At 44.7% G+C, this 19556-nt stretch overlaps 1 protein-coding gene across 4 annotated transcripts in view; it reads right to left on the reverse strand.

Moving 5' to 3' along the window:
- Window positions 1-954: 954 nt before the first annotated feature.
- The window catches only part of lrsam1 (leucine rich repeat and sterile alpha motif containing 1), a 68237-nt gene continuing 49635 nt past the window's right edge, over window positions 955-19556 (reverse strand). For 3 of the 4 annotated variants that reach the window (XM_041193905.1, XM_041193904.1, XM_041193903.1), the window contains 9 exons: window positions 18965-19039; window positions 15378-15458; window positions 14555-14650; window positions 12569-12667; window positions 11529-11660; window positions 9079-9148; window positions 7399-7556; window positions 5123-5271; window positions 955-1611 (listed from right to left, as the gene is read on the reverse strand). In XM_041193905.1, the coding sequence (XP_041049839.1) occupies window positions 5146-5271; window positions 7399-7556; window positions 9079-9148; window positions 11529-11660; window positions 12569-12667; window positions 14555-14650; window positions 15378-15458; window positions 18965-19039 (837 nt within the window). In that variant the 3' untranslated portion in view covers window positions 955-1611; window positions 5123-5145. Of the gene's footprint in view, window positions 1612-5006; window positions 5272-7398; window positions 7557-9078; window positions 9149-11528; window positions 11661-12568; window positions 12668-14554; window positions 14651-15377; window positions 15459-18964; window positions 19040-19556 lie in introns of all 4 variants that reach the window. The other variant, XR_005943833.1, reaches the window with a different exon arrangement.

The following is a 19556-nucleotide window of genomic DNA, read 5'->3' on the forward strand; positions in this document are numbered from 1 at the left end:
AGGGACAGTGGCAGCATTGATACAAAGTTGGCTGAGTGATAGGAAACAGAGTGGTGGGTGAACGGTTGTTTTTCGGACTGGAGCAAAGTGTTTCCCGGGGTCAGTATTAGAATCACTGCTTTTCTTGAGATATATTAATGACCTGGACTTGGGTGTACAAGGCACAATTTCAAAATTTGCAGATGAAACAAAACTTAGAAGTACTGTGAACTGTGAGGAGCATACTGATGAACTTCAAGAGGATATGGACAGGAGGTGGAATGACTGGATAAGGGGCAGATGAAATTTAATGCGGACAGAAGTGAAATTATGCATTTGGTAGGAAGAATGAGGAAAGGAAATATAAAATAAAGGAAACAATTCTACAGGGAGGAGCAGAGGGACCTGGGGGCAAACGTGCACAAATCGTTGAAGGTAGCAGGTCAGTTTGAGAAAGTGGTTTATCAGGTATATGGGATCCTGGGCTTTATATATAGGGGCATCGAGTACAAAAGCAAGGAAGCTATAGTGAACCTTTATTAAAAAAACTGGTTCAGCCTCAACTGGAGTAGTGTGTCCAAAGCTGAGTACCACAGTTTAGGAAGCACGTGACGGCATTAGAGAAGGTGCAGAACACATTTACGAGAAAGGTTCAGAAGATGAGGGACTTCAGTTATGTGGATAAATTGGTGAATCTGGGTCTGTTCTGAGGGAAGAGAATGTTGAGAGGAGCTTTGATAGAGGTGTTCAAAATCATGAGAGGTCTGGACAGAGTAGATAGGGAGAAACTTCCCACTGGTGGAAGAGTTTAGAACCAGACGGCACAGATTTAAGGTAACTGGCAAAAGAACCAAAAAAGCGACATGAGGAAAATCTTTTTTATGCAGTGAGTGGTTAGGATCTGGAATGCACTGCCTGAGAGTGTGGTGGAGGCAGATACAACTGAGGCTTTCAAAAGAGAGTTGGATAATTTATTTGGAGAGAAAAGATTTGCAGGGCTACAGGGAAAGGGAGGAGAGTGAGACTAGGTAAGTTGCTCTTGCAGAGCGCCGGCATGGACATGACAGGCTGAATGGCCTTCTGTGCTGTAGCCATTCTATGATGCTTCACTTCTTTTCTGCAGAGTACTGAACAACTGGACGATATGGATGGTATGGAAGGGGTGTTGGGAGTGCTGTAGGTGCACAAGGACTCAGTTCAAACTGACTGTACATCCACTTGGGTTCTCTTTAGATTGGTTGCACCAACTCCTAGTCGTATTCCAATATATCTCCAGGAACAAAAAGCATAAACATACAGCAGCAAGAAAACAAAAGTCTTATTTTTTCAGTTCCAGTTTTCTGCTTGTTGCCCACTCAAGGGATTAGTGATAAATCCAGTTCCAACACAATACTACGTTATGGCAGCATAACACAGATCAACTAACATTACTGCCAACACAATTCAGGCCAAACCAGGAGCAAATCACCTGCCCATGAGGACCAGCTCAAGTTGTCCAGCCTGGAGGCTACTCCACAGTTTTATTGAGAGTAAACGTAATCTGGTTTATCTGTGTAGGGGAGTGGGGCTGGAGGAGGAGGTCAAATAAGGCACCAGCAGGCTGTGATGAAGTGGACGAGGTTGCACACAGATCTGTGGGAGACAAAAAGATAAGTAAAGTTATTAACTGACGAAAGGAAAGAAAAACACTAACAAAAGTACAGAGTTCCTGACAGTGGAGAATGGATGGGACAACACACCATAGAATCAGAATAGTACAGCACAGGAAAAAACCAAATCAGCCCATCAAGTCTGTGTTGGCTCTTTCAAAGAGCAATCCAGTTCATCTCACTCCCCCGCTCCTTATTTGTTTCCTTGCAAATGTTTTTAAACTTCAAATATTTATTCAAAGTAGCCTTCAAAAGGGAACAGAATCTGTTTTTACCAACCTTCCAGGTAATCCAAACCCTAATAGTTGCATAAAGATGATTTTCCTCATCTTGTTTGGTGCCTTTGTCAATCGTTGGGGACCTGGGACTCATTACCTGAAAGGCTGGTAGAGGTAGAAACCTGCATTGCATTTAAAAAATATTTAGATACTTGGGATACCATGACCTACAGGACTATGGACAAACAGCTGGAACAGGGGATTAGGCTGCCTACCTCCTTTGGCTGTCAGGGACACAGTAGGCCAAATGGCTTCTTTCCGTGACATGAAATTTTCTATGTTTCTATCACCTTAAATTTATGCCCGCTGGTTATCGACTGTTCAGACACTGGAACCAGTTTCTATTTAGTTACTGTATCCAAATCATTCATGATTGTAAACATGTCTATCAAATTTCCTCAGCCTTTTCTGCTCTAAGCAGAACCCCAGCTTCTCTAGTCTATTCAAAAAAACTGTAGTCTCATCCTGGAAACCATTGCAGTACATCTCTTTGGTAATTGTCTAATTATGACAAATTGTCCTTCCAAAGTGCAGTCCCCAGAATTGGACTCAATACTCCAGTTGGAGTCGATCTATGATACAACACAGGAGGCCATTTAGGAACAAAATCGGTGCAATTACATTGCTCTGTGATGTCCATAGGCAACTAATGGAAAAGATGTAAAATTTGCAAGGACATTACAGAGAAGTGCAAAATCTATAGAGTAGTTATAATGGGGGACTCGATTTATCTGAATATAGACTGCGATAGTAGTAAAGTAAAGGGCAGAGAGGGGCAAGAGTTCCTTCAGTGTGTTCTGGAGAATTTTCGACAGCACTGTTTCCAGTCCAACGGGAAACGAGGTTTTGCTAGAGTTGGTTCCTTGGCAATGAGATGGGTCAAGTTTCAGTAGAGGAACATTTAGGGGTCAGTGATCATTGTGTCATAAGGTTCTGTTGGCAATGGAAAGGGATAAGGAACAATTCAGAGTTAGAATAATTAACTAAGGGGACTCCAACTTCAACAGAACAATGGATCTGGCTCAGATAAACTGGAATGGAAGATTAGCAGGCAAAACCGTAACTGAACAATGGGCTGCCTTTAAAAGAAGAGATATTTCGAGTACAGTCGAAGTATATTCTCATAAAGGGGAAAGATAGGGCAAACAAATCCAGAGCTCCCTGGGTGACAAAATAAAAGAGATTAAAATGAGGCAGAAAAGGTATGCTTATGACAGATGTCAGATAAATAATACAATTGAGAACCAGGCTGAAAATAGAAGGTTCAGAGGGGAATTGAAAAAGCAAATAAGAGAGGCAAAGAGAGAGTATGAGAAGAGACTGGCAGATAACATAAAATGAAATCCTAATCTTTTATAGGCATGTGAATAATAAAGGTGGTAAGAGGAGGAGTGGGGTCAATTAGGGACCAAAAAGGGGATTTACGCACAGAGGCAGGGGGCATGGCTAAGGTATTAAATGCATCTGTCTTTACCAAATAAGAAAATGCTACCCAGGTCTTGGTAAAACAGGAGGTAGTTCAGACACTTTAAGAATTTAAAATTGATAAGGAGAAGGTATTGGATAGTCACCTGTACTTAAAATTGATAAGGCACCAGGACCAGATGTGATGCATCCAAGGTACTGAGGAAAGTGAGAGTGGAAATTGTGGAGACACTGGTCATAATTTTCCCATCTTCCTTTGACTTAGGGGTTGGTGCCAGAGGACTGGAGAATTGCAAATGTTACAACTTGTTCAAAAAAGGGTGTAATGGTAAGCCCAGGAATTGCAGGCCACTCAGATTAACCCCAGTGGCGGGGAAGCTTTTAGAAACAATAACCTGGGACAAAAATTAATAGTCACTTGGGAAAATGCAGGTTAATTAAAGAAAGACAGCATGGATTTGTTAAGTGCAAATTGTGCTCAACTAACATGCTTATGTTTTTGATCAGGGTTGATGAGGATAATGCTATTGATGTGTACGTGGACTTCCTAAAGGGATTTGATAAAGTGCCACACAACAGATTTGTGAGCAAATTAAAGCTCATGGAATAAAAGGGATAGTACCAACATGGATACAAATTTGGATGAGTGATAAGAAAGAGATAGTGGTGAGCGGTTATTTATTGGGACTGAAGGAAGGTTTATAATCGAGTTCCTGAGGAGTCGGTGTTTGAACCCCTGTTCTCTAATAATGACCTAGACTTTGATGTACAAGGCACAATTTCAAAACTTGTGGACAAGGAGGATAGCATAGAACTTCAAAAGGACAGACAGGTTGGTGGAATGGGTGGACAGGTGGCAGATTAATTTAATGCAGTGAAGTGTGAAGTGATTCATTTTGGTAGGAAGAATGCAGAGAGACAATATCAAATAAAGGGCACAATTCTAAAGGTGGTGCAGTGGCACAGGGTCCTGATTGTATATGTGCACAAATCATTGAAGCTGGCAGGACAGGCTGAGAGAGTTAATAAAGCATACAACATTTTGGGCTTTACTAATAGGGGAATAAAGTACAAAAACAAGGAAACAAAAACAGGTTAAACCTGAATAAAAGACTGGTTCAGCCTCAACTGAAGTATTACATCCAGTTCTGGGCACCACAGTTCAGGAAGGATGGTGAAGGCATTGGAGGGAGTGCAGGAAAGACTCACGAGAATGGTTCCAGGGATGAGGAACTTCAGTTATAAAGACAGATTGGAGGATTTGGGACTGTTTTCCTTGGAGAAGGTTTAGAGGAGATTTGACAGAGGTATTCAAAACCATGAGTGGTCTGGACAGAGTAAATCAGGAGAAACTGTTCCCATTGTTGGAAAGATCGAGAATGAGGGGGCACAGATTTAAGGTAGTTGGCAAAAGAAGCAATGGGGAAAAACTTTTTCACACAGTGAAAGGGAATTAAAAAAAAAAAATGTTGGAAATATTCAGCAAGTCAGGCAGTATCTGTGAGAGGAACAGTGTTGACGTATCAGGTTGAGAAAGTCCTTAATCAGAACTGATGATCAGCTGGCTTCCTCAATCACTGACCCCTTGTTGCTTCCCGCTTGCCACCCGTCTTGCCCCTTTCCTGAGCCCTCATCCAAAAGACGGCACCTGTGGGTGTCTCTGAGGTTCTCGTACCCTTAGCAATGGAGTCCAATCCAGGAGGGCTTCTTTCTCCTAGGAGCCTCCAGGAGGACGGATCTAAACCCCAGGGATGGTTTCTGGTAACCGCGAGCATTCTGAGGCACACATACATTGGACATGGGCAGGCTGTAACTCAGGATGTACGATACATGCGGATCTTTTGTTCGATGTCTTTCCGGCAGAGAGGGCAAGCATGCAGCTCTGCTCCACACGTCTGACAGCAGCAAACATGGCCACAGGGTAAGAAGATCATCTGACTCTGGAAAACCAAGAGAGAGTTTGTCAACTTTTTTCCCATCCGACTCGCTTTTATTAATCAAACCTGATCATCTCATTCTTCACCTTTTAAAACATTTCTCCTTTACACTGGAACAGATTGGCTCTTTCTCCTCTACAGCAGCACTATGGTAGCACTGTGCACCATCTTCAGGGTGCACTGCAGCACATTCCAAACTCATGACCTCTGCCATCTAGAAGAACAAGGGCAGCAGACACATGGAAACACCACCACCTGCAAATTCCCCTCCAAGCCACTCACCATCCTGACTTGGAATTATAGCGCCATTCCTTCACTGATGCTGGGTCACAAACCTGGAACTCCCTCCCTAACAGCACTGTGGGTGTACCTACACCACATGGACTGCAGTGATTCAAGACGACAGCTCACCACCACCTTCTCAAGGAATAGGTAACAGATGCCAGCATTGCCAGCAATACCCACATCCCAAAAAACATTAAAAAAAAGTTAAAAATAAAAACTGCTGAAAATACACAGACCTTTCCCTCCAACTGGAAACCAATCTGTGTAGATGTTTAACCGCTGAGCAGTGGTGCCACACAGTTCCCATATCCATCCTTTTCTTTCAACCAACTATCTAACCCATTCTTAAATTGGGCTCCAATCGTCAATTAGACTGTGCATTCCGCAGCCTCACAGCCCCACGTTAAAAAGCAAACTCAAGGCCACTGAAATTTTAAAGATGGTAGCTTACAAGGATAAAACAGAGAAAGGGTGTGTTTGGTGTTGTTGGGGACAAGATGTTGTTTGTCAAGCACACAAGTGATTCTAATGTGATGAAGGTAAACCTGTCCACATTGGGTTAGGTACAATTCGTACAGTTCTGTGATCTGGCCCCATACCCAGAGTTGGCGAAGAATGTATCCCACTGGCACTGCTAGGTACAAGGGACACATAGCTGGGAAAGAAGAAATTATCCTACTGTGGGATATCAGATCGATGCTTTCTCTATGCCCAGAAGTGTAGGTTCTACCTGTATGAGACCTTGGTCTACATTGATGAATGGCAGACAATCAAGCCCTTTATCCCCAAGGGAATATGAAAGGGAGTCATCCAGAAAGTTTCAAATCATCCAACAGCTAAGCTCCACCTGCCCCTGGGTCACACCAGACAATCAGAATCACATTTTTGATGCTCCTGGTCCACCAATGCCTTGACTTTAAAATTCGCGTCTCAGCAACAACCTGCATTTATAAGACATAGGAACAGAAATTAGGCCATTTGGCCCTGAGACTGCTATAGTGTCTTTAACATAATAAAACATCCCAAGACAGTTTGCAGGAGCAATATCAAACAAAATTTGACACTGAGTCCCATATGAAGGTATTAGGGTAGAAAGAAGAGGTAGATTTTGAGGACGTCATAGAAGGAGGAGAAAGAGGCAGAGAGGAGTTCTAGAGAGCTTATGGCCCAGGCAACTGAAGGCATGGCCACCAGTGGGGTGCAACAATTAAAACTGAGATGCTCAAGAGGTCAGAATTAGAGGAGCACAGAGATCTCAGAGGGGCTGGGTGAGGGTTACAGAGATAGGGAGGGGCAAGGCAGAGAAGGATTGAAAAACATTGATGAGAATTTTTAAAATCAAGACACTGCTGAACCACGAGCTGATGTAGTCAGTGAGCACAAGGATGATGGCTGAACAAGACTTGGTGTCAGTTAGGATACAGGCATATCTTTCTGTGGCCTCATCCATGCCCCATCTCTGTAATCTTCTCCAGCCCTGCAACTTGGTGAGCTCTTTGCATCTCTCCAACTCTGACCTTCTTGTACATCCCTCCCTGCCCTTGCTCCACCATTGACAGCTCTAGAAGTTCCACCATAAAACCTCGCTACCACTTCTCCTTCAAGATGCTCCTTAAAACTAAACTCTTTGGCCAAGCATTTAATTAGCTGTCCTAATAGCTCCTCCTTTGGCTGTGTATCAGTTTTGTCATATAACCTTCCTTGGGTTGTTTTACCATGTTTAAGATGCTACATAAGTGCAATCACCAGACACACTGACCTCCCTGTACAATAAAGATGTGTAAATATCTGCTTGAAACAAAATCGTTTGTCGTTTTGTGTTTCAACCACTGTCAGTGTTCTTACCTCTCGCTCCATACAGACAACACATTCTGACTGAGCCAGGACCTCCTCAGGGACAGGCGCACTTGGACTAGAGGGTCCTGCTTCACTCTCCACAGGAGCACTGGGCTGGACCTCACCCAGGTCAGCAGCAGCTTCTTTCACTGGGACGAATCTCCGATCTACAAAATTAGAGTCAAATTTTCTGAGTTCATAGGTAATACAGGAATGACACCACCTCGCCCTCCTGCCCCACCCCCTCACAATTTCACCTGCTGGGGCTGCGCTGCTGCTTGGCCACCGACCTGGTTTAGTCCCCATCCCCCACTTGTATCTGTCACACTAGTATCTCTTCTGGAGACCATTGGATACTCAAGGATAGATCTGCACTTCAATTTCTGTCCCCAGTCCTACCCAGAAAGAGGGGAGCGCGAGGGGAGGCCGGGAGCGTGTGGGGAGGCCGGGAGCGCGAGGGGGTGAAGTTGAGAATGGGAGGGGAGGGGAGGGAGGTTGAGAACAGGGAGGGCAAGAAGAGGGAGGGAGGGCGAGAATGTGAAAGTGTGAGCATGGTAGAAAAACAAGAAGCAAGGAAGCCAGTGAGCAATAGGAAGAAAAAGGCAAAGCAGTTGGGAATAAATGAGAACAGCTGCAAGTGAAGACTCAATTGGCTGCTGGGCTGATAAAGGAGGAAAAGTTCCAGCTTCCATTCAGACTACTGCGATGTGTGGCCTGTTATGTAATGTTGGCACTAAACTAGGTAACAGGTTTAGCTAGGAATCACCAGGAGGCTGGCAATTTATCAGTGAAACACATCTCTGGCTCCCATGGAGACAGAAAATTCCCCAAGGATCCAGTCTTGGTCCCCTCCATGTTACTTAGACAGCCAGCTTCCAGTACTGATGACAATACCCAGCTCTATCCTGTCCCTCATCCCACGACACTCAGTGAGCCACACTCAATTTGACATTAAGCTGTGGGTAAGACTGAGAAGACTAGCCATGGAATCCAGACTAATGCTTAGGAAGATTAGAGCTGACATCAGACTGTTGCGGTGAAATGTTATTTCCTCACTCCTCCACCAGAGCCTGATGTCTACTCTAATCTTCCTGAGCATTAGTGTAGATTCCATGTATGGATGTCAGTCTGTGTTCAACCAGTGCGATCTGTTACACTTTACTGAGGCAAAATAATAAAAAAAAAGAAAGGTTCTGCATTTATATGGAAACTTTAAAGACCTCAGGATGTCCCAAAGCTGTAAAACCAATTAAGCCTTTTTTTTGTTTATCCCTCATTACAACAATGACTAAATTTCAAAAGTACTTCATTGACTGTAAAGCGCTTTGGGACGTCCTGAAGTTGTCAAAGGTGCTACCTTTCTTTGTGAAGTAGGAAATGTACACATTATAAGGTCCCACAAACAGAAATGTGTTAATGATATAAGAAGCTGATATAGTGATATAGATTGACAGATAAAGGTTGTCCAGGGCATCAGAGAGAAAGACCTCTCCTGCCACACTTCACATAATACCAAGGGATCACTTACCCATTGGTATTCTCCAAACTAAACAATTACCCTTTCAGACTGACTCAAGCCATTCCAAAGTAATCTTTAGGGCTCCATACAGGGCCTTGCTAACACCATTTGCAAATGCTTCCTTGAACTGACAGAATCAGGGAGAGACTGACCATCTCTATTGCAGTTACCTTCCCTAGGCAGACCCTCTTGGACACGGCGGAGTATAGCCCGTTGTAATCTGCTCTCCTTGACTCCAATCTGTGGACATGAAAGGGACATCTTCAAAAATCTATCCAATCAAGTTCTGACAGCACTCAGCTCATATATGTGAGAACAGTATTCTGCACCCAATTGTAAAATATACACCACTCCCACCCCTGCTTCTTGCAAACTCCACTGTAGAGAGGTATTGAGGAGAGATCTTACTTCTTTAGAGAGGTTGGGATAACACCAGCCAGCTCAGGGTCCCCTCTTAAACAGCTCATGATTGTGGAGGTATCCTGGCCACAGGTGACCTACCCTCCCTCTCAGCTGAGAACGCATCATGGCATGGTGAAAATATCTCATCATTCACGCCATCAAAGATGCGACTGCGTGATACCTTGAACTTCTATAAGCATGTATTAGCACACAAGCAGGCCAATCTGCCCACCATGCCTGTGCCAGCCCTTTGAAAGAACCATCCAATTAGTCAGAGTCCCCCGCTCTTTCCTGATAGACCTGAACATTTTTTCTTTTCAAGTATTTATTCAATTCCCTTTAGAAAGGTCCTATTAAATCCGTCACGCTTTCAGGTAATGCAATCCGGAGCATAACAACTTTGCTGTGTAAAATTGTGAGGTTATGCACTTTGGCTGGAAGAATAGAGCAGCTGAATATTGTTTAAATGGAGAAAGACTGCAGAAGGCTGTAGCACAGAGGGATTTGGGAGCCCTTGTGCATGAATCCCAAAAAGCTGAAGTACAAGTTCAGTAGGTAATAGGGAAGGCAAATGGGATGTTGACCTTTATGTCAAAGGGAATGGAGTACAAAAATAGGGAAGTTTTGTTAAAACTATACAAGGCACCAGTTAGACCACACCGAGAATACTGTTAACAGTTTTGGTCCCCTTATCTAAGGGAAGATATACTGGCACTGGAGGCATTGAAGGTTCGCTAGGTTGATACCAGGTATGGAGAGATTTTCTTATGAGGAGAGTTTGAGTAGACTGGGCCTAAGTACTCATTGGAGTTTAGAAGAATGTGAGGCATCCTTATTGAAACATAAGATTCTTAGGGGGCTTGACAGCGTAGATGCTAAGAGGTTGTTTTCCTTTGTGGGAGAGTCTAGGACCAGAAGGCACAATCTCAAAGTAAGGGGGCACCCATTTAAAACAGAGATGAGGAGGAATTTCTTCTCTGAGGGTATTCAATCTGTGGAATTCTTTACTGCAGAGGGCTGTAGAGGCTGGGGTTGTTAAGTATATTCAAGGCGGAGATAGACAGATAACCAGTAAGAGAATCAAGTGTTATGGGGAAAAGGCAGGAAAGTGGATTTGAGGATTATCAGATCAGCCATGATCTCAATGAATGGCGGAGCAGACTCGATGGGCCTACTTCTGCTCCTACGTCTTATGGTCTAAGAAATGTTCTATTCTCTCTCAGCCCTGGCTCTTTTGGCAATTATCTTAAACCTTTGTCCTGTGGTTACTAACCCTACTTTCACTGGGAATATTTTCTCTCTATTGACTCTACATGTTTGTGAACGCATCTATTAAATCTCTCCTTAACTTTCGCTGCTCTAAGGAGGTTCTCCGGTCCCTCCACATAAGTGAGTTCCCTCATCCCTGGCACCATTCCATTAAATCTCCTCTGCACCCTCTCTGAGATTTTGCTATCTCTCCAGAAGTGTGGTGTCCAGAATCAGACACAATTCCTTGATTGACAAAGGTTTGACATAACTTCCTTGTTTGGAAGGGAGCTCCTTTAGTGGGATCTCCTTTATATCTGGGGAATGCTGGCAGAAAGCTGGTCGTCGACGGGCGATAACAGGAGGAAGCGGCACAGCTTTCAAACCTCAGACTGGCTTCAGTGCTGTTGTCCTGCCGACCACTAACACAGGCTCTCAAAACCCCTAATAATCAACATTGCATATTATAAATTTCTTGGGTAAATCACATCAACAATCAGCCACTTCAACCATGGCCAGCTCCCTGCCCACACCAGACTGGCACCAGTCAGCTGAGCAAGCTCAGATACAGAAGGAAATTAAGCATTCCGTAACTATCAGTGTTCTAAAGCAGCAGCATCAGATGCAGAACTTCACCTTGAACTCTCCTATGGGGTTGGAGGGAATCTCCACTAAATCATATGTCAATGAAATTAATGGGAGGGTGTCAGTCCCACACCACTCACTGTAACACCCTTAGTGGGAGGGGGTCAGTCCCACACCACTCCCTGTAATACCCTCAGTGGGAGGGGGTCAGTCCCACACCACTCACTGTAACACCCTCAGTGGGAGGGGTTCAGTCCTACATCACTCCCTGTAATTTAGCATATTATGTAGAATCAGGCGAACCCCACCTCCCACCCCAAATTGTTTCCAATTTTTCCCAATTCATGGGCGATGCCCGTTTATTTAAAGGCACACTCCATATTACCTGTTGGAGATCCTCTACAGTCATGTAACAAAGCATCTTTAGGGTGACCCGATGGTGGGCAAAAAGGGGCAGGTACTGATCTGCCGAGAGCTCAGCTAACAGATCCACCAGGGCCTTCTCCACACCTTCCTCCTACACAGGACAAAAGAGATTCCAGAGATCATCAGTTTAACTGCAATGGGGGAGGTGGAGAGAGTCAACAATACACAGGCACAAAATGAGGGTTGGCAGTGGGTAGACAACAAATGGAGAAATGCTTCTGAGAGTTGCTGGAGACGTGACCAGACATTGGCTGTTACCAGCTTTCCAAGTCCCAGCCTAACATCTCCAGCTTTAACTCAAACGCATTGCAAATGTTAGCATCTAGCATCAAAATATGGGCAGCTCTCTGTTGTGCACCTTCTTTTACTTGAAGCTACTTTGAGAGTGCCCCAAACTTAGCAGGGAGCAAATACAGGAGCCGTCATTCCATCAACCCAAACTGTGGCTGAATCCACTTCAAGAGGTGAAGGGTAACAACATCTAGCTCAACATCCTATTGAGTGCTGTCCCAATCAATTTTCCAATGCTCCTCCTATTATGGACCTGAGGACACCCTAGTCTCAGGTTCTGCTCCTGGTGGCAAATCACCTCTGACGGAGGGTCAGGTTCCACTAGACTTGGTACTGACCCAAGTGTTTCATGACCCCTCAGTTTAGATATGGGCATCAAAAATATTATAAAGAAAATAAACATTTATGATTCAACAGGGATTACAGGGTACAGGGTATGCAACCTCCAAGGAAGGAGATGGTGTTTGCTAGATTATAGAACACAAGATACAAGGAGAGGGGCTGAACAATTTTTAGACCTGTTAAATTTTTACATTCCACCCAAACTGGTTTTTAGAACATGAATAGGAACAAAGTTTTGATCCAGTGACAGATAGAACAGGATAGACGATCACAGTAAAATAATTGTTCAGGCCGCAGGACAGCAGAGAAAGTTCTTCATTCAGATTTGTGAAAGTTAGAGAAAGAAACTGATGTGCATCAACTTACCCGTGCTCGGAGAGACAAAGGTTTCTGATCCATCAGACGCTGATACTGAATCAGCCAGTAATTCTCCTGATTGGTCTCGTGTTTAGTTTCCATTTCCGCCTGAAGGAAACAAAACACAGCTCTCACCGATTGGATACAACACCCACCCCATATCCAAAACATCTCAAACCCCTGGCAGGATCTACTCCAAACCCAAAGCCCCCCCAGCAGGATCCGCTCCAAATCCAAAGCCCAGAAAGGATCCACTCCAAACCCAAAGCCTCCGGCAGGATCCACTCCAAACCCAAAGCCCTCAGCAGGATCCGCTCCAAACCCTCATTGCAATCAACCTCATAACCAACCATACATCAACTACCTTTGTGGATCTTAACTTGCTCCAGCCCCGCTAATAAACATGTAGTCCTCTCCGCTACAAGTGCTGTACTGGATTCTTCCCTCCAGGATCGCAATTCACAATCTCACCCCTAATGTCCTTTGACTTCCCAGTGTAAAACTCCAAAACCAAATGTTAATTCAGTCCAGCTCCTTCCTCTCATAATTGCAATGTGAATTGACATAGAACGGCGTACGTGCAGACATTAATATGGATAACATCTTTTAGTGAAGCTGTCTCCTCACATAATTACACTAAAATACAGCAATGGATATATTCCGTATCCAAGGAGAAAGTCATGCTCAGCAAGCAGATAGTCCACCATTCAGGTGGAGGGCAGAGGTCAATCTCTCTGCCCCCAAAAGGCCCAATGGTTAGATCATTTGCTCTAAAAACTCTACATACTTAACACCAACAAGATGGGCTTGAAATAACTACTTTACCATGTATCACTGATTTCCTTAACCACGCAACTTGAATAAATTGTGCGCTGAGAGGCCTAGGGGAAGTGACATTGAGGTACTGTTAATGAGTTGCCTCCTATTGTGGAGGGGTTTCCTCATGAATGCAGTTTCAATGACACATGAAAGTTTTATATTGCGTCAAAAAACAGTATAACTAATTTAACCCGTTTTCTCTTGGACATTCTACAAACATTTGCACCTCCTCTAGACCCATCTTTTGTTTCTTTATGGCCCCATTACCAAGCCCATGATGCCTTGTACCATCTTCCCATTTGCCATCTAGTTCCCAACCTCTCACAGACCTTCCCGCTCCTCATCTCCTTTTCTACAGCTCCTGGCTTTGCTTCAAACCTGTTCATCTCTAACTAATCCTTTAGTTCCATTGAAGGATTATCGATTTGACCATTTAACCCTGTTTCTTTTCTCCACAGATGTTGCTAGAGCTGCCAAATAATTCCAGCATTTTGTTTTTGTTTTGGATTTTCAGCGTGTAACTATAGGAGGGGACACAGGAACAGAAGTGGACCAGTCGGCCCCTTACTCTTGCTTGTCATTCTATGAAATCATGGCTGATCTGTGTCCTAACTCCATTCACCCATCTTGGTTCCATTAATACCCTTGCCTACCAGAAATTTACCGATCTCCAATATAAAATTAGTTAAGTTAGCACGTTTTTACAAGGTAGAGTTCCACACTACTATAACCCTCATGGGGAATGTTTCCTAACTTCTCTCCTGAATGACCTTGCTCTAATCTTAAAGTTATGCCCTCCAGCAGTAGAAAAAAAATTTGCTCTATTGCCCCATATCAATTGCTTTCAAAATCCTAAAAACCTCAACTTACATCACCCCTTAAGCTTCTTTATTCCAGTGAATACAAGCCTAGTTTATGTAACCTCTCCTCATGAATCCTATAATGCCTGTCTTTCCAATTGGGACTGTTTGACATTCGGGTCAAGTGCTGGTGATTACAGATCAGTTACTACTGGTGGCAATGATGAACTAAGAACAGGATACAGGAAATCTAGCAATACCAATGTGCTAAATGTGCCCAGCGGCAATACGGCAGGCAATGTGTCCCAATCCCCCTGTTCAAAGCGTATCGAGTTATACATCGTGCCCCCTCCCTCATGCTCACTCTCTCACATACCAGCAGGTCCCGAAGCTCCTTCTCTCGCTGTTTCTTCTCTTTCAGTAGCTGCTGCAGGAGATCACTCAGTGCTTGTCGCTCTTCCATCAGTGTTCCCTGACAGGTAACAAAGAGCCCATGAGAAGCGAAGAGGCCAGACTAAGAGTTTGTGCAACAGAACAGGATGTGTTTGAGGGAAGCATGTCACGTGAGCAATGGTATCTGAAGCATAGAGAAAAGTCTCAAGGACAACTAACCAAGTGGGAGCAGGTGTGGAGAGAAAGAGACTCCAAAAATGTGGAACGAGGGAAAATTCAGACACCTGTCAAGTCAAAGGAGAGGGAAAGAGCGGAGGCAGTCCAATGCAGTGGTGTTAGGTGACAGTGCGTGGATCAGGGGTAGAGGCACACCGATACTTTCCAGGGAGTGCGGGGGGGGGGGGGGGGGGGGGGGGGGGCAAAGATTGTCAGAAGAGGAGAGGAGGAGGGGTGGGGAAGGCAAATGGGCAGAGAAGAGGGGACAGGGTCAGAGGGCAAAAGTTGAAGGATGTGAGGGTAAGTGATGGGGAGACATGGGATGAAGAACCAACTGCTATTGTGCAATCCTTTTGGTGAAAGAATATAAACTGCAGGATGAAGCCATTATACAAGCTGGAAAGGAGATTAAAACTTGTAGTGAATCAGTGTCCACAGATTTAGACATTCTAACAGTATCATCACAGCCCTCAAGCTGCTACCCACAAGATTCAGACTTATTCACACACTGAACTGCTTTCAATGGTTTCCCAGTGTTGCTGTCACAGGGCTGGGACTGTGCACTTGCATCAGAATGATTTTCATCCTACCTGAAGATTCTCTGTGTCAATCTCTCTTCTGTCTAACTCGATCTGTGTCAGTTGCATTAACTCATTCTCAATCAATTTGATCTGAATGGTTCAAAACAAAAGATACAATGTGTTGATTAGATACATGCAGATGAGGTGAGGTCTGTTTACAACCCAGCAGCAGAATGCTGCAGAGTTAAACAGTGACAAAAATAACTTCTGCAAATGTTTGATGGGGATGGAGGATGAGGCGATTGCTGAGATGCAGCAGGGAGCAGGTGGAAGGAATCTGCCTTTAGTAGGGACACTTTACTCGATAGGTGGATTACGTGAACCAGTTTAACTTCGCACCAACCCTGAAAGTTACTGCAAATATAGCATCAACCCAGAGCCAGGGTCTGATACCAGACTGAAATTTAACTCCAGGTTAACACCACACAGTTTTAGTGTTGGGAACGTTAAACATGTGCAACAGTCGAGTGGATCCTACACTGAGCTGCTCTCGCCTCTCACTCATCTCTGCCCCTGCCTCAGGCTGCCGAGGTTCTGAACCGTGCCATCATCCCTCCAGACCAGACTATTCCAATATACTCCTGGTTGGCCTCGCATCCCCCACTCTCCATAAACGTCAGCTCACTGAAAACTCTGCTGCCCATGTCCTAACCTGCACCAAGTCCCTGTGAACTATCATCCCTGTGCTTGCTGACTATAATGCTTCCAACTCCCAAAACAATTTTAAAAGTCTCATGTTGTGTGTTTAAAACCCTTCATGACTGCACCCCTCCACATCTCCTCCAGCCCTTTAACGCCTACCCCACACCCCACCCACTGCCCCCAAATCAAACTCTGCATTCCTCTGACTCCTGCCTAATACACATCCCTGGGGTTCCATGTTCTGAAATATTCTCCTTAAACTCACGGTCCATTTTATGACCATCTTGAAAACCCGCCTTTGGTCACCCCTCCTGATATTCACTTCTTTAGCATGGTGTTCATTTTCTCTTTGTGTCTCTACGAAGCAGTTTGTAACATTCGTTCAAAGTTAAAGATGCTTTATATAAGTGTGAGCTTCAGATGATTAGATCAAATGCAAGCAACAAACAAAAATATGAAAAATCACTTCCTGAAACTTCCCGCTACACAGGTTGATCCCACCAGACCTAGCGGAGACCATCTCAACCCAGAATAGCCTAAAATTATCAGCTTAACTGCAGTTTACACTGTGTATACAAATAGGTTGAAAAGCCACCTTACTAAGGACCATTTTTAAACTCTATTTGTCAAGCAGCTCCCTTTGATTACCCTCTGTCCAATAATCACAGGTTTTTCATGAAGACAGCGAGTGTCAGTTTAGCTCTGCTAGGGAGCACTCACACCCACTCATCAGAAGGTCGCGGGTTCAAGCTCTGCTCGAGACTTGACCGTGTTAGCTACGATGGCAATCCAGCTCCGGTATAGCACTGAGGGAGTGCTACGCTGTCAGAGAAGTTGCTGCCTTCCCGAGTTAAACTGATGCTCTGTTTCCCTCTTCAGGTGGATATTCACAGGGAAATTTTCTGACTCCGGAACACCTGGCAGAACACTGTGGAAACTACAGTATGTGCCGTGTATGAATATTCAATATTATGCAAATATTCAATAACAGTCTGTGGAACTCTCTTCCAAAAGAACAGTGGAGGCAGGGGTCATTGAATATTTTTAAGGCAGAGGTGGATAGATTCTTGACTAACGAGGGAATAAAACATTATTGACAATAGGCAGGATTGTGACATTGAAGCCACAATCAGGTCAGCCATGATCATTGAATGGTGGAACAGGCTCGAGGGGCTGAATGGCCTACTCCTGCACCAAATTGGTATGTTCAACCATGTTAGAAAATTGCCCTTCATTGATCCTGTGGCATTAGTGAAGAAGAACTGGAAATTCCCGATCCAACATTCCTTTCTCCAGCATCATTGTGCTGTGTGCAAAATTCACCTACATAACAAAAGTGATTGCACTACAAAGCTTTGGGATGATTAAAGGATGCAAGAAAGCACTCTATAAAAACCAGTTATTTTCTATGACAGTGACAGAGGAGAGACTGCACCAACAAATCCACACTGTTTGAGTTAAGGTATGTGCAACAACAAAACCTCTGAGAGAACAGATCTTATATACTAACAATATCTGAAAGCTGTCTTCAATTGCCAATCTCTCAGAGTTTCAAACACTAACCACATTTTATTAATAGGAGCAATATCAGTGCAATATGGTCAAATGTAAACCACAAGGATTACAGATTAAACTCTCAGTCTCAATTACTGGATTGCTTTAACATGTCAGCCACTGAGCAGCAGATTAAGTGCTGCAGCCTTGGTACTACAGACCTAGGCTTGTAGAGAAGAAACCCAACAGCAGGAGCAGTCTGCAGTCCCCTGAGAGACACCCAGTCAAAAAGAGACAGGCCACTTGCATAGAATGGCTCCCCTGACTGAACTGGAAAGAAGCAGAGGGATGTGGGAAAGAGCAAGAAAAGAATGTGTGAGAAAGAGGGAGAGGGAGAGAGGGGGAGAGGGACACACACACACATAGGATGGAGAGAGACAGACACACACACACACAGAGGGGGAGAGCGAGAGATACACAGAGGGGAGTGGGGTAATAGAGGGACCATAGGTGGGGTAGAGAGAGAGAGAAAGACACATACAGAGGGGGGAGAAGAGAGAGAGAGAGAGAGACACAGACAGACAGACACATACAGACAGGGAGAGAGAGACACACACTGGGGGAGAGACAGGCACACACACAGAAGAGGAGAGACAGACACACAGGGAGAGAGGGATAGAGACATACAAAGATTGGGGGAGAGAAAGACACACACAGGCACACGTGCACACACACAGAGGAGGAGAGGGAGAGGGGGAGAGAGAGACAGCAGTGGCGAGAGGGAGCAGGGAGCAAGGGAGTAAGGGCTGAGAGATCATAAAAGGAGAGCACAAGAGTCAGAGACAGACAGAGACAGGGAGAGAGTCAGAGCCAGAATACACGAGAGAGCCGGAGCCTGAACCCAGGGGAGGGTGGGGTGAGAGAGAGAGCAAGCCAGAACAGGACAGAGAGCGAAAGAGACAAAGTGGGGAAGAGAGAGAGAGAGAGAGAGAGACAGAGACAAAGTGGTGGGTGGGGGGGAGGAGAGATGTATGAAAAAATAAACAAGTGGTTGCATGAAAAGTACTGCAAAGGAACAAAAGAATAAGGTCCTAGGAAGGAAACATAAATAGAGAAATAAAGAGGACAAGAGAGCAACAGTCTCGAATGTGTTTCACAGTCAAATCAGCTAGAAGGCCAGTTGATTCATTCAATATCTGATTTTGTTGGACGTGCTGAGTGTGCACTGTGAGGCTAACTACATGGCGTACACGTCCTCACAGCTTCTTGGATGGGGATAGTTAGTGAGTGCAGGGTGCTGTTGCTTGTTCAGAAACTGAATGCTCGCTCGCTTTTGCACTCCTTCCCGACATCATACAGTCAGGAAAACACTTTGAGCTACTTTCCAGGCAACAGCTGAGTTCCGGCCCCTCTTGCCACCACCCCAATCCCAGGTCTGTACCTGTTGGGACTGTGCTCACCTGGTCTCTGATGCGTGTATGCTTACTGTCCTTCTTCACCTGAAGCGCCTCAAATGCCACCTTCTGCATCTCTGCCTGAAACCACAGAAGTATATAGAAATTTACAGCACAGTAACAATTCATTCGGCTCAGTGGGTCCATGTCAGCATTCTGGTGCACATCAGCCTCTGCCCATCCTACTTCAGCTCACTCTACCAGCATATTCCTTTCCCTCTCATGGTTTTATCTAACTTCCCCGTAAATGCACCTATACTATTTGCCTCAACCACTCACTGCAGTAGCGAGTTCCATTTTCCCACCACTCTCTGGCGAAAGAGGTTTCTTCTGGGTAACCAATTCTATCTCACCACAGACCTGGCAAACCTTCAGATCTTAATGCAGAATGTTTTAATAGTAGGAGTGACCTCTACTTCAATCTAAATAAACCCTGTAAGCTGCATCAGCTTTGACTCCGAGCTGTAATTCGTTACCATGATCAATCCCTTCCCCTCTCTCCTACTCCTAGTTCCACCAGCCACCCCTCCGGTGCCTTTGTCAGTGAGCCGAGTGGGGGGCATTAACTGGGTATGCAACAACAACAAAAACATGTATT

Source organism: Carcharodon carcharias, chromosome 8, assembly GCF_017639515.1.
Source record: "Carcharodon carcharias isolate sCarCar2 chromosome 8, sCarCar2.pri, whole genome shotgun sequence".
NCBI classification, from domain to species: Eukaryota; Metazoa; Chordata; class Chondrichthyes; order Lamniformes; family Lamnidae; genus Carcharodon; species Carcharodon carcharias.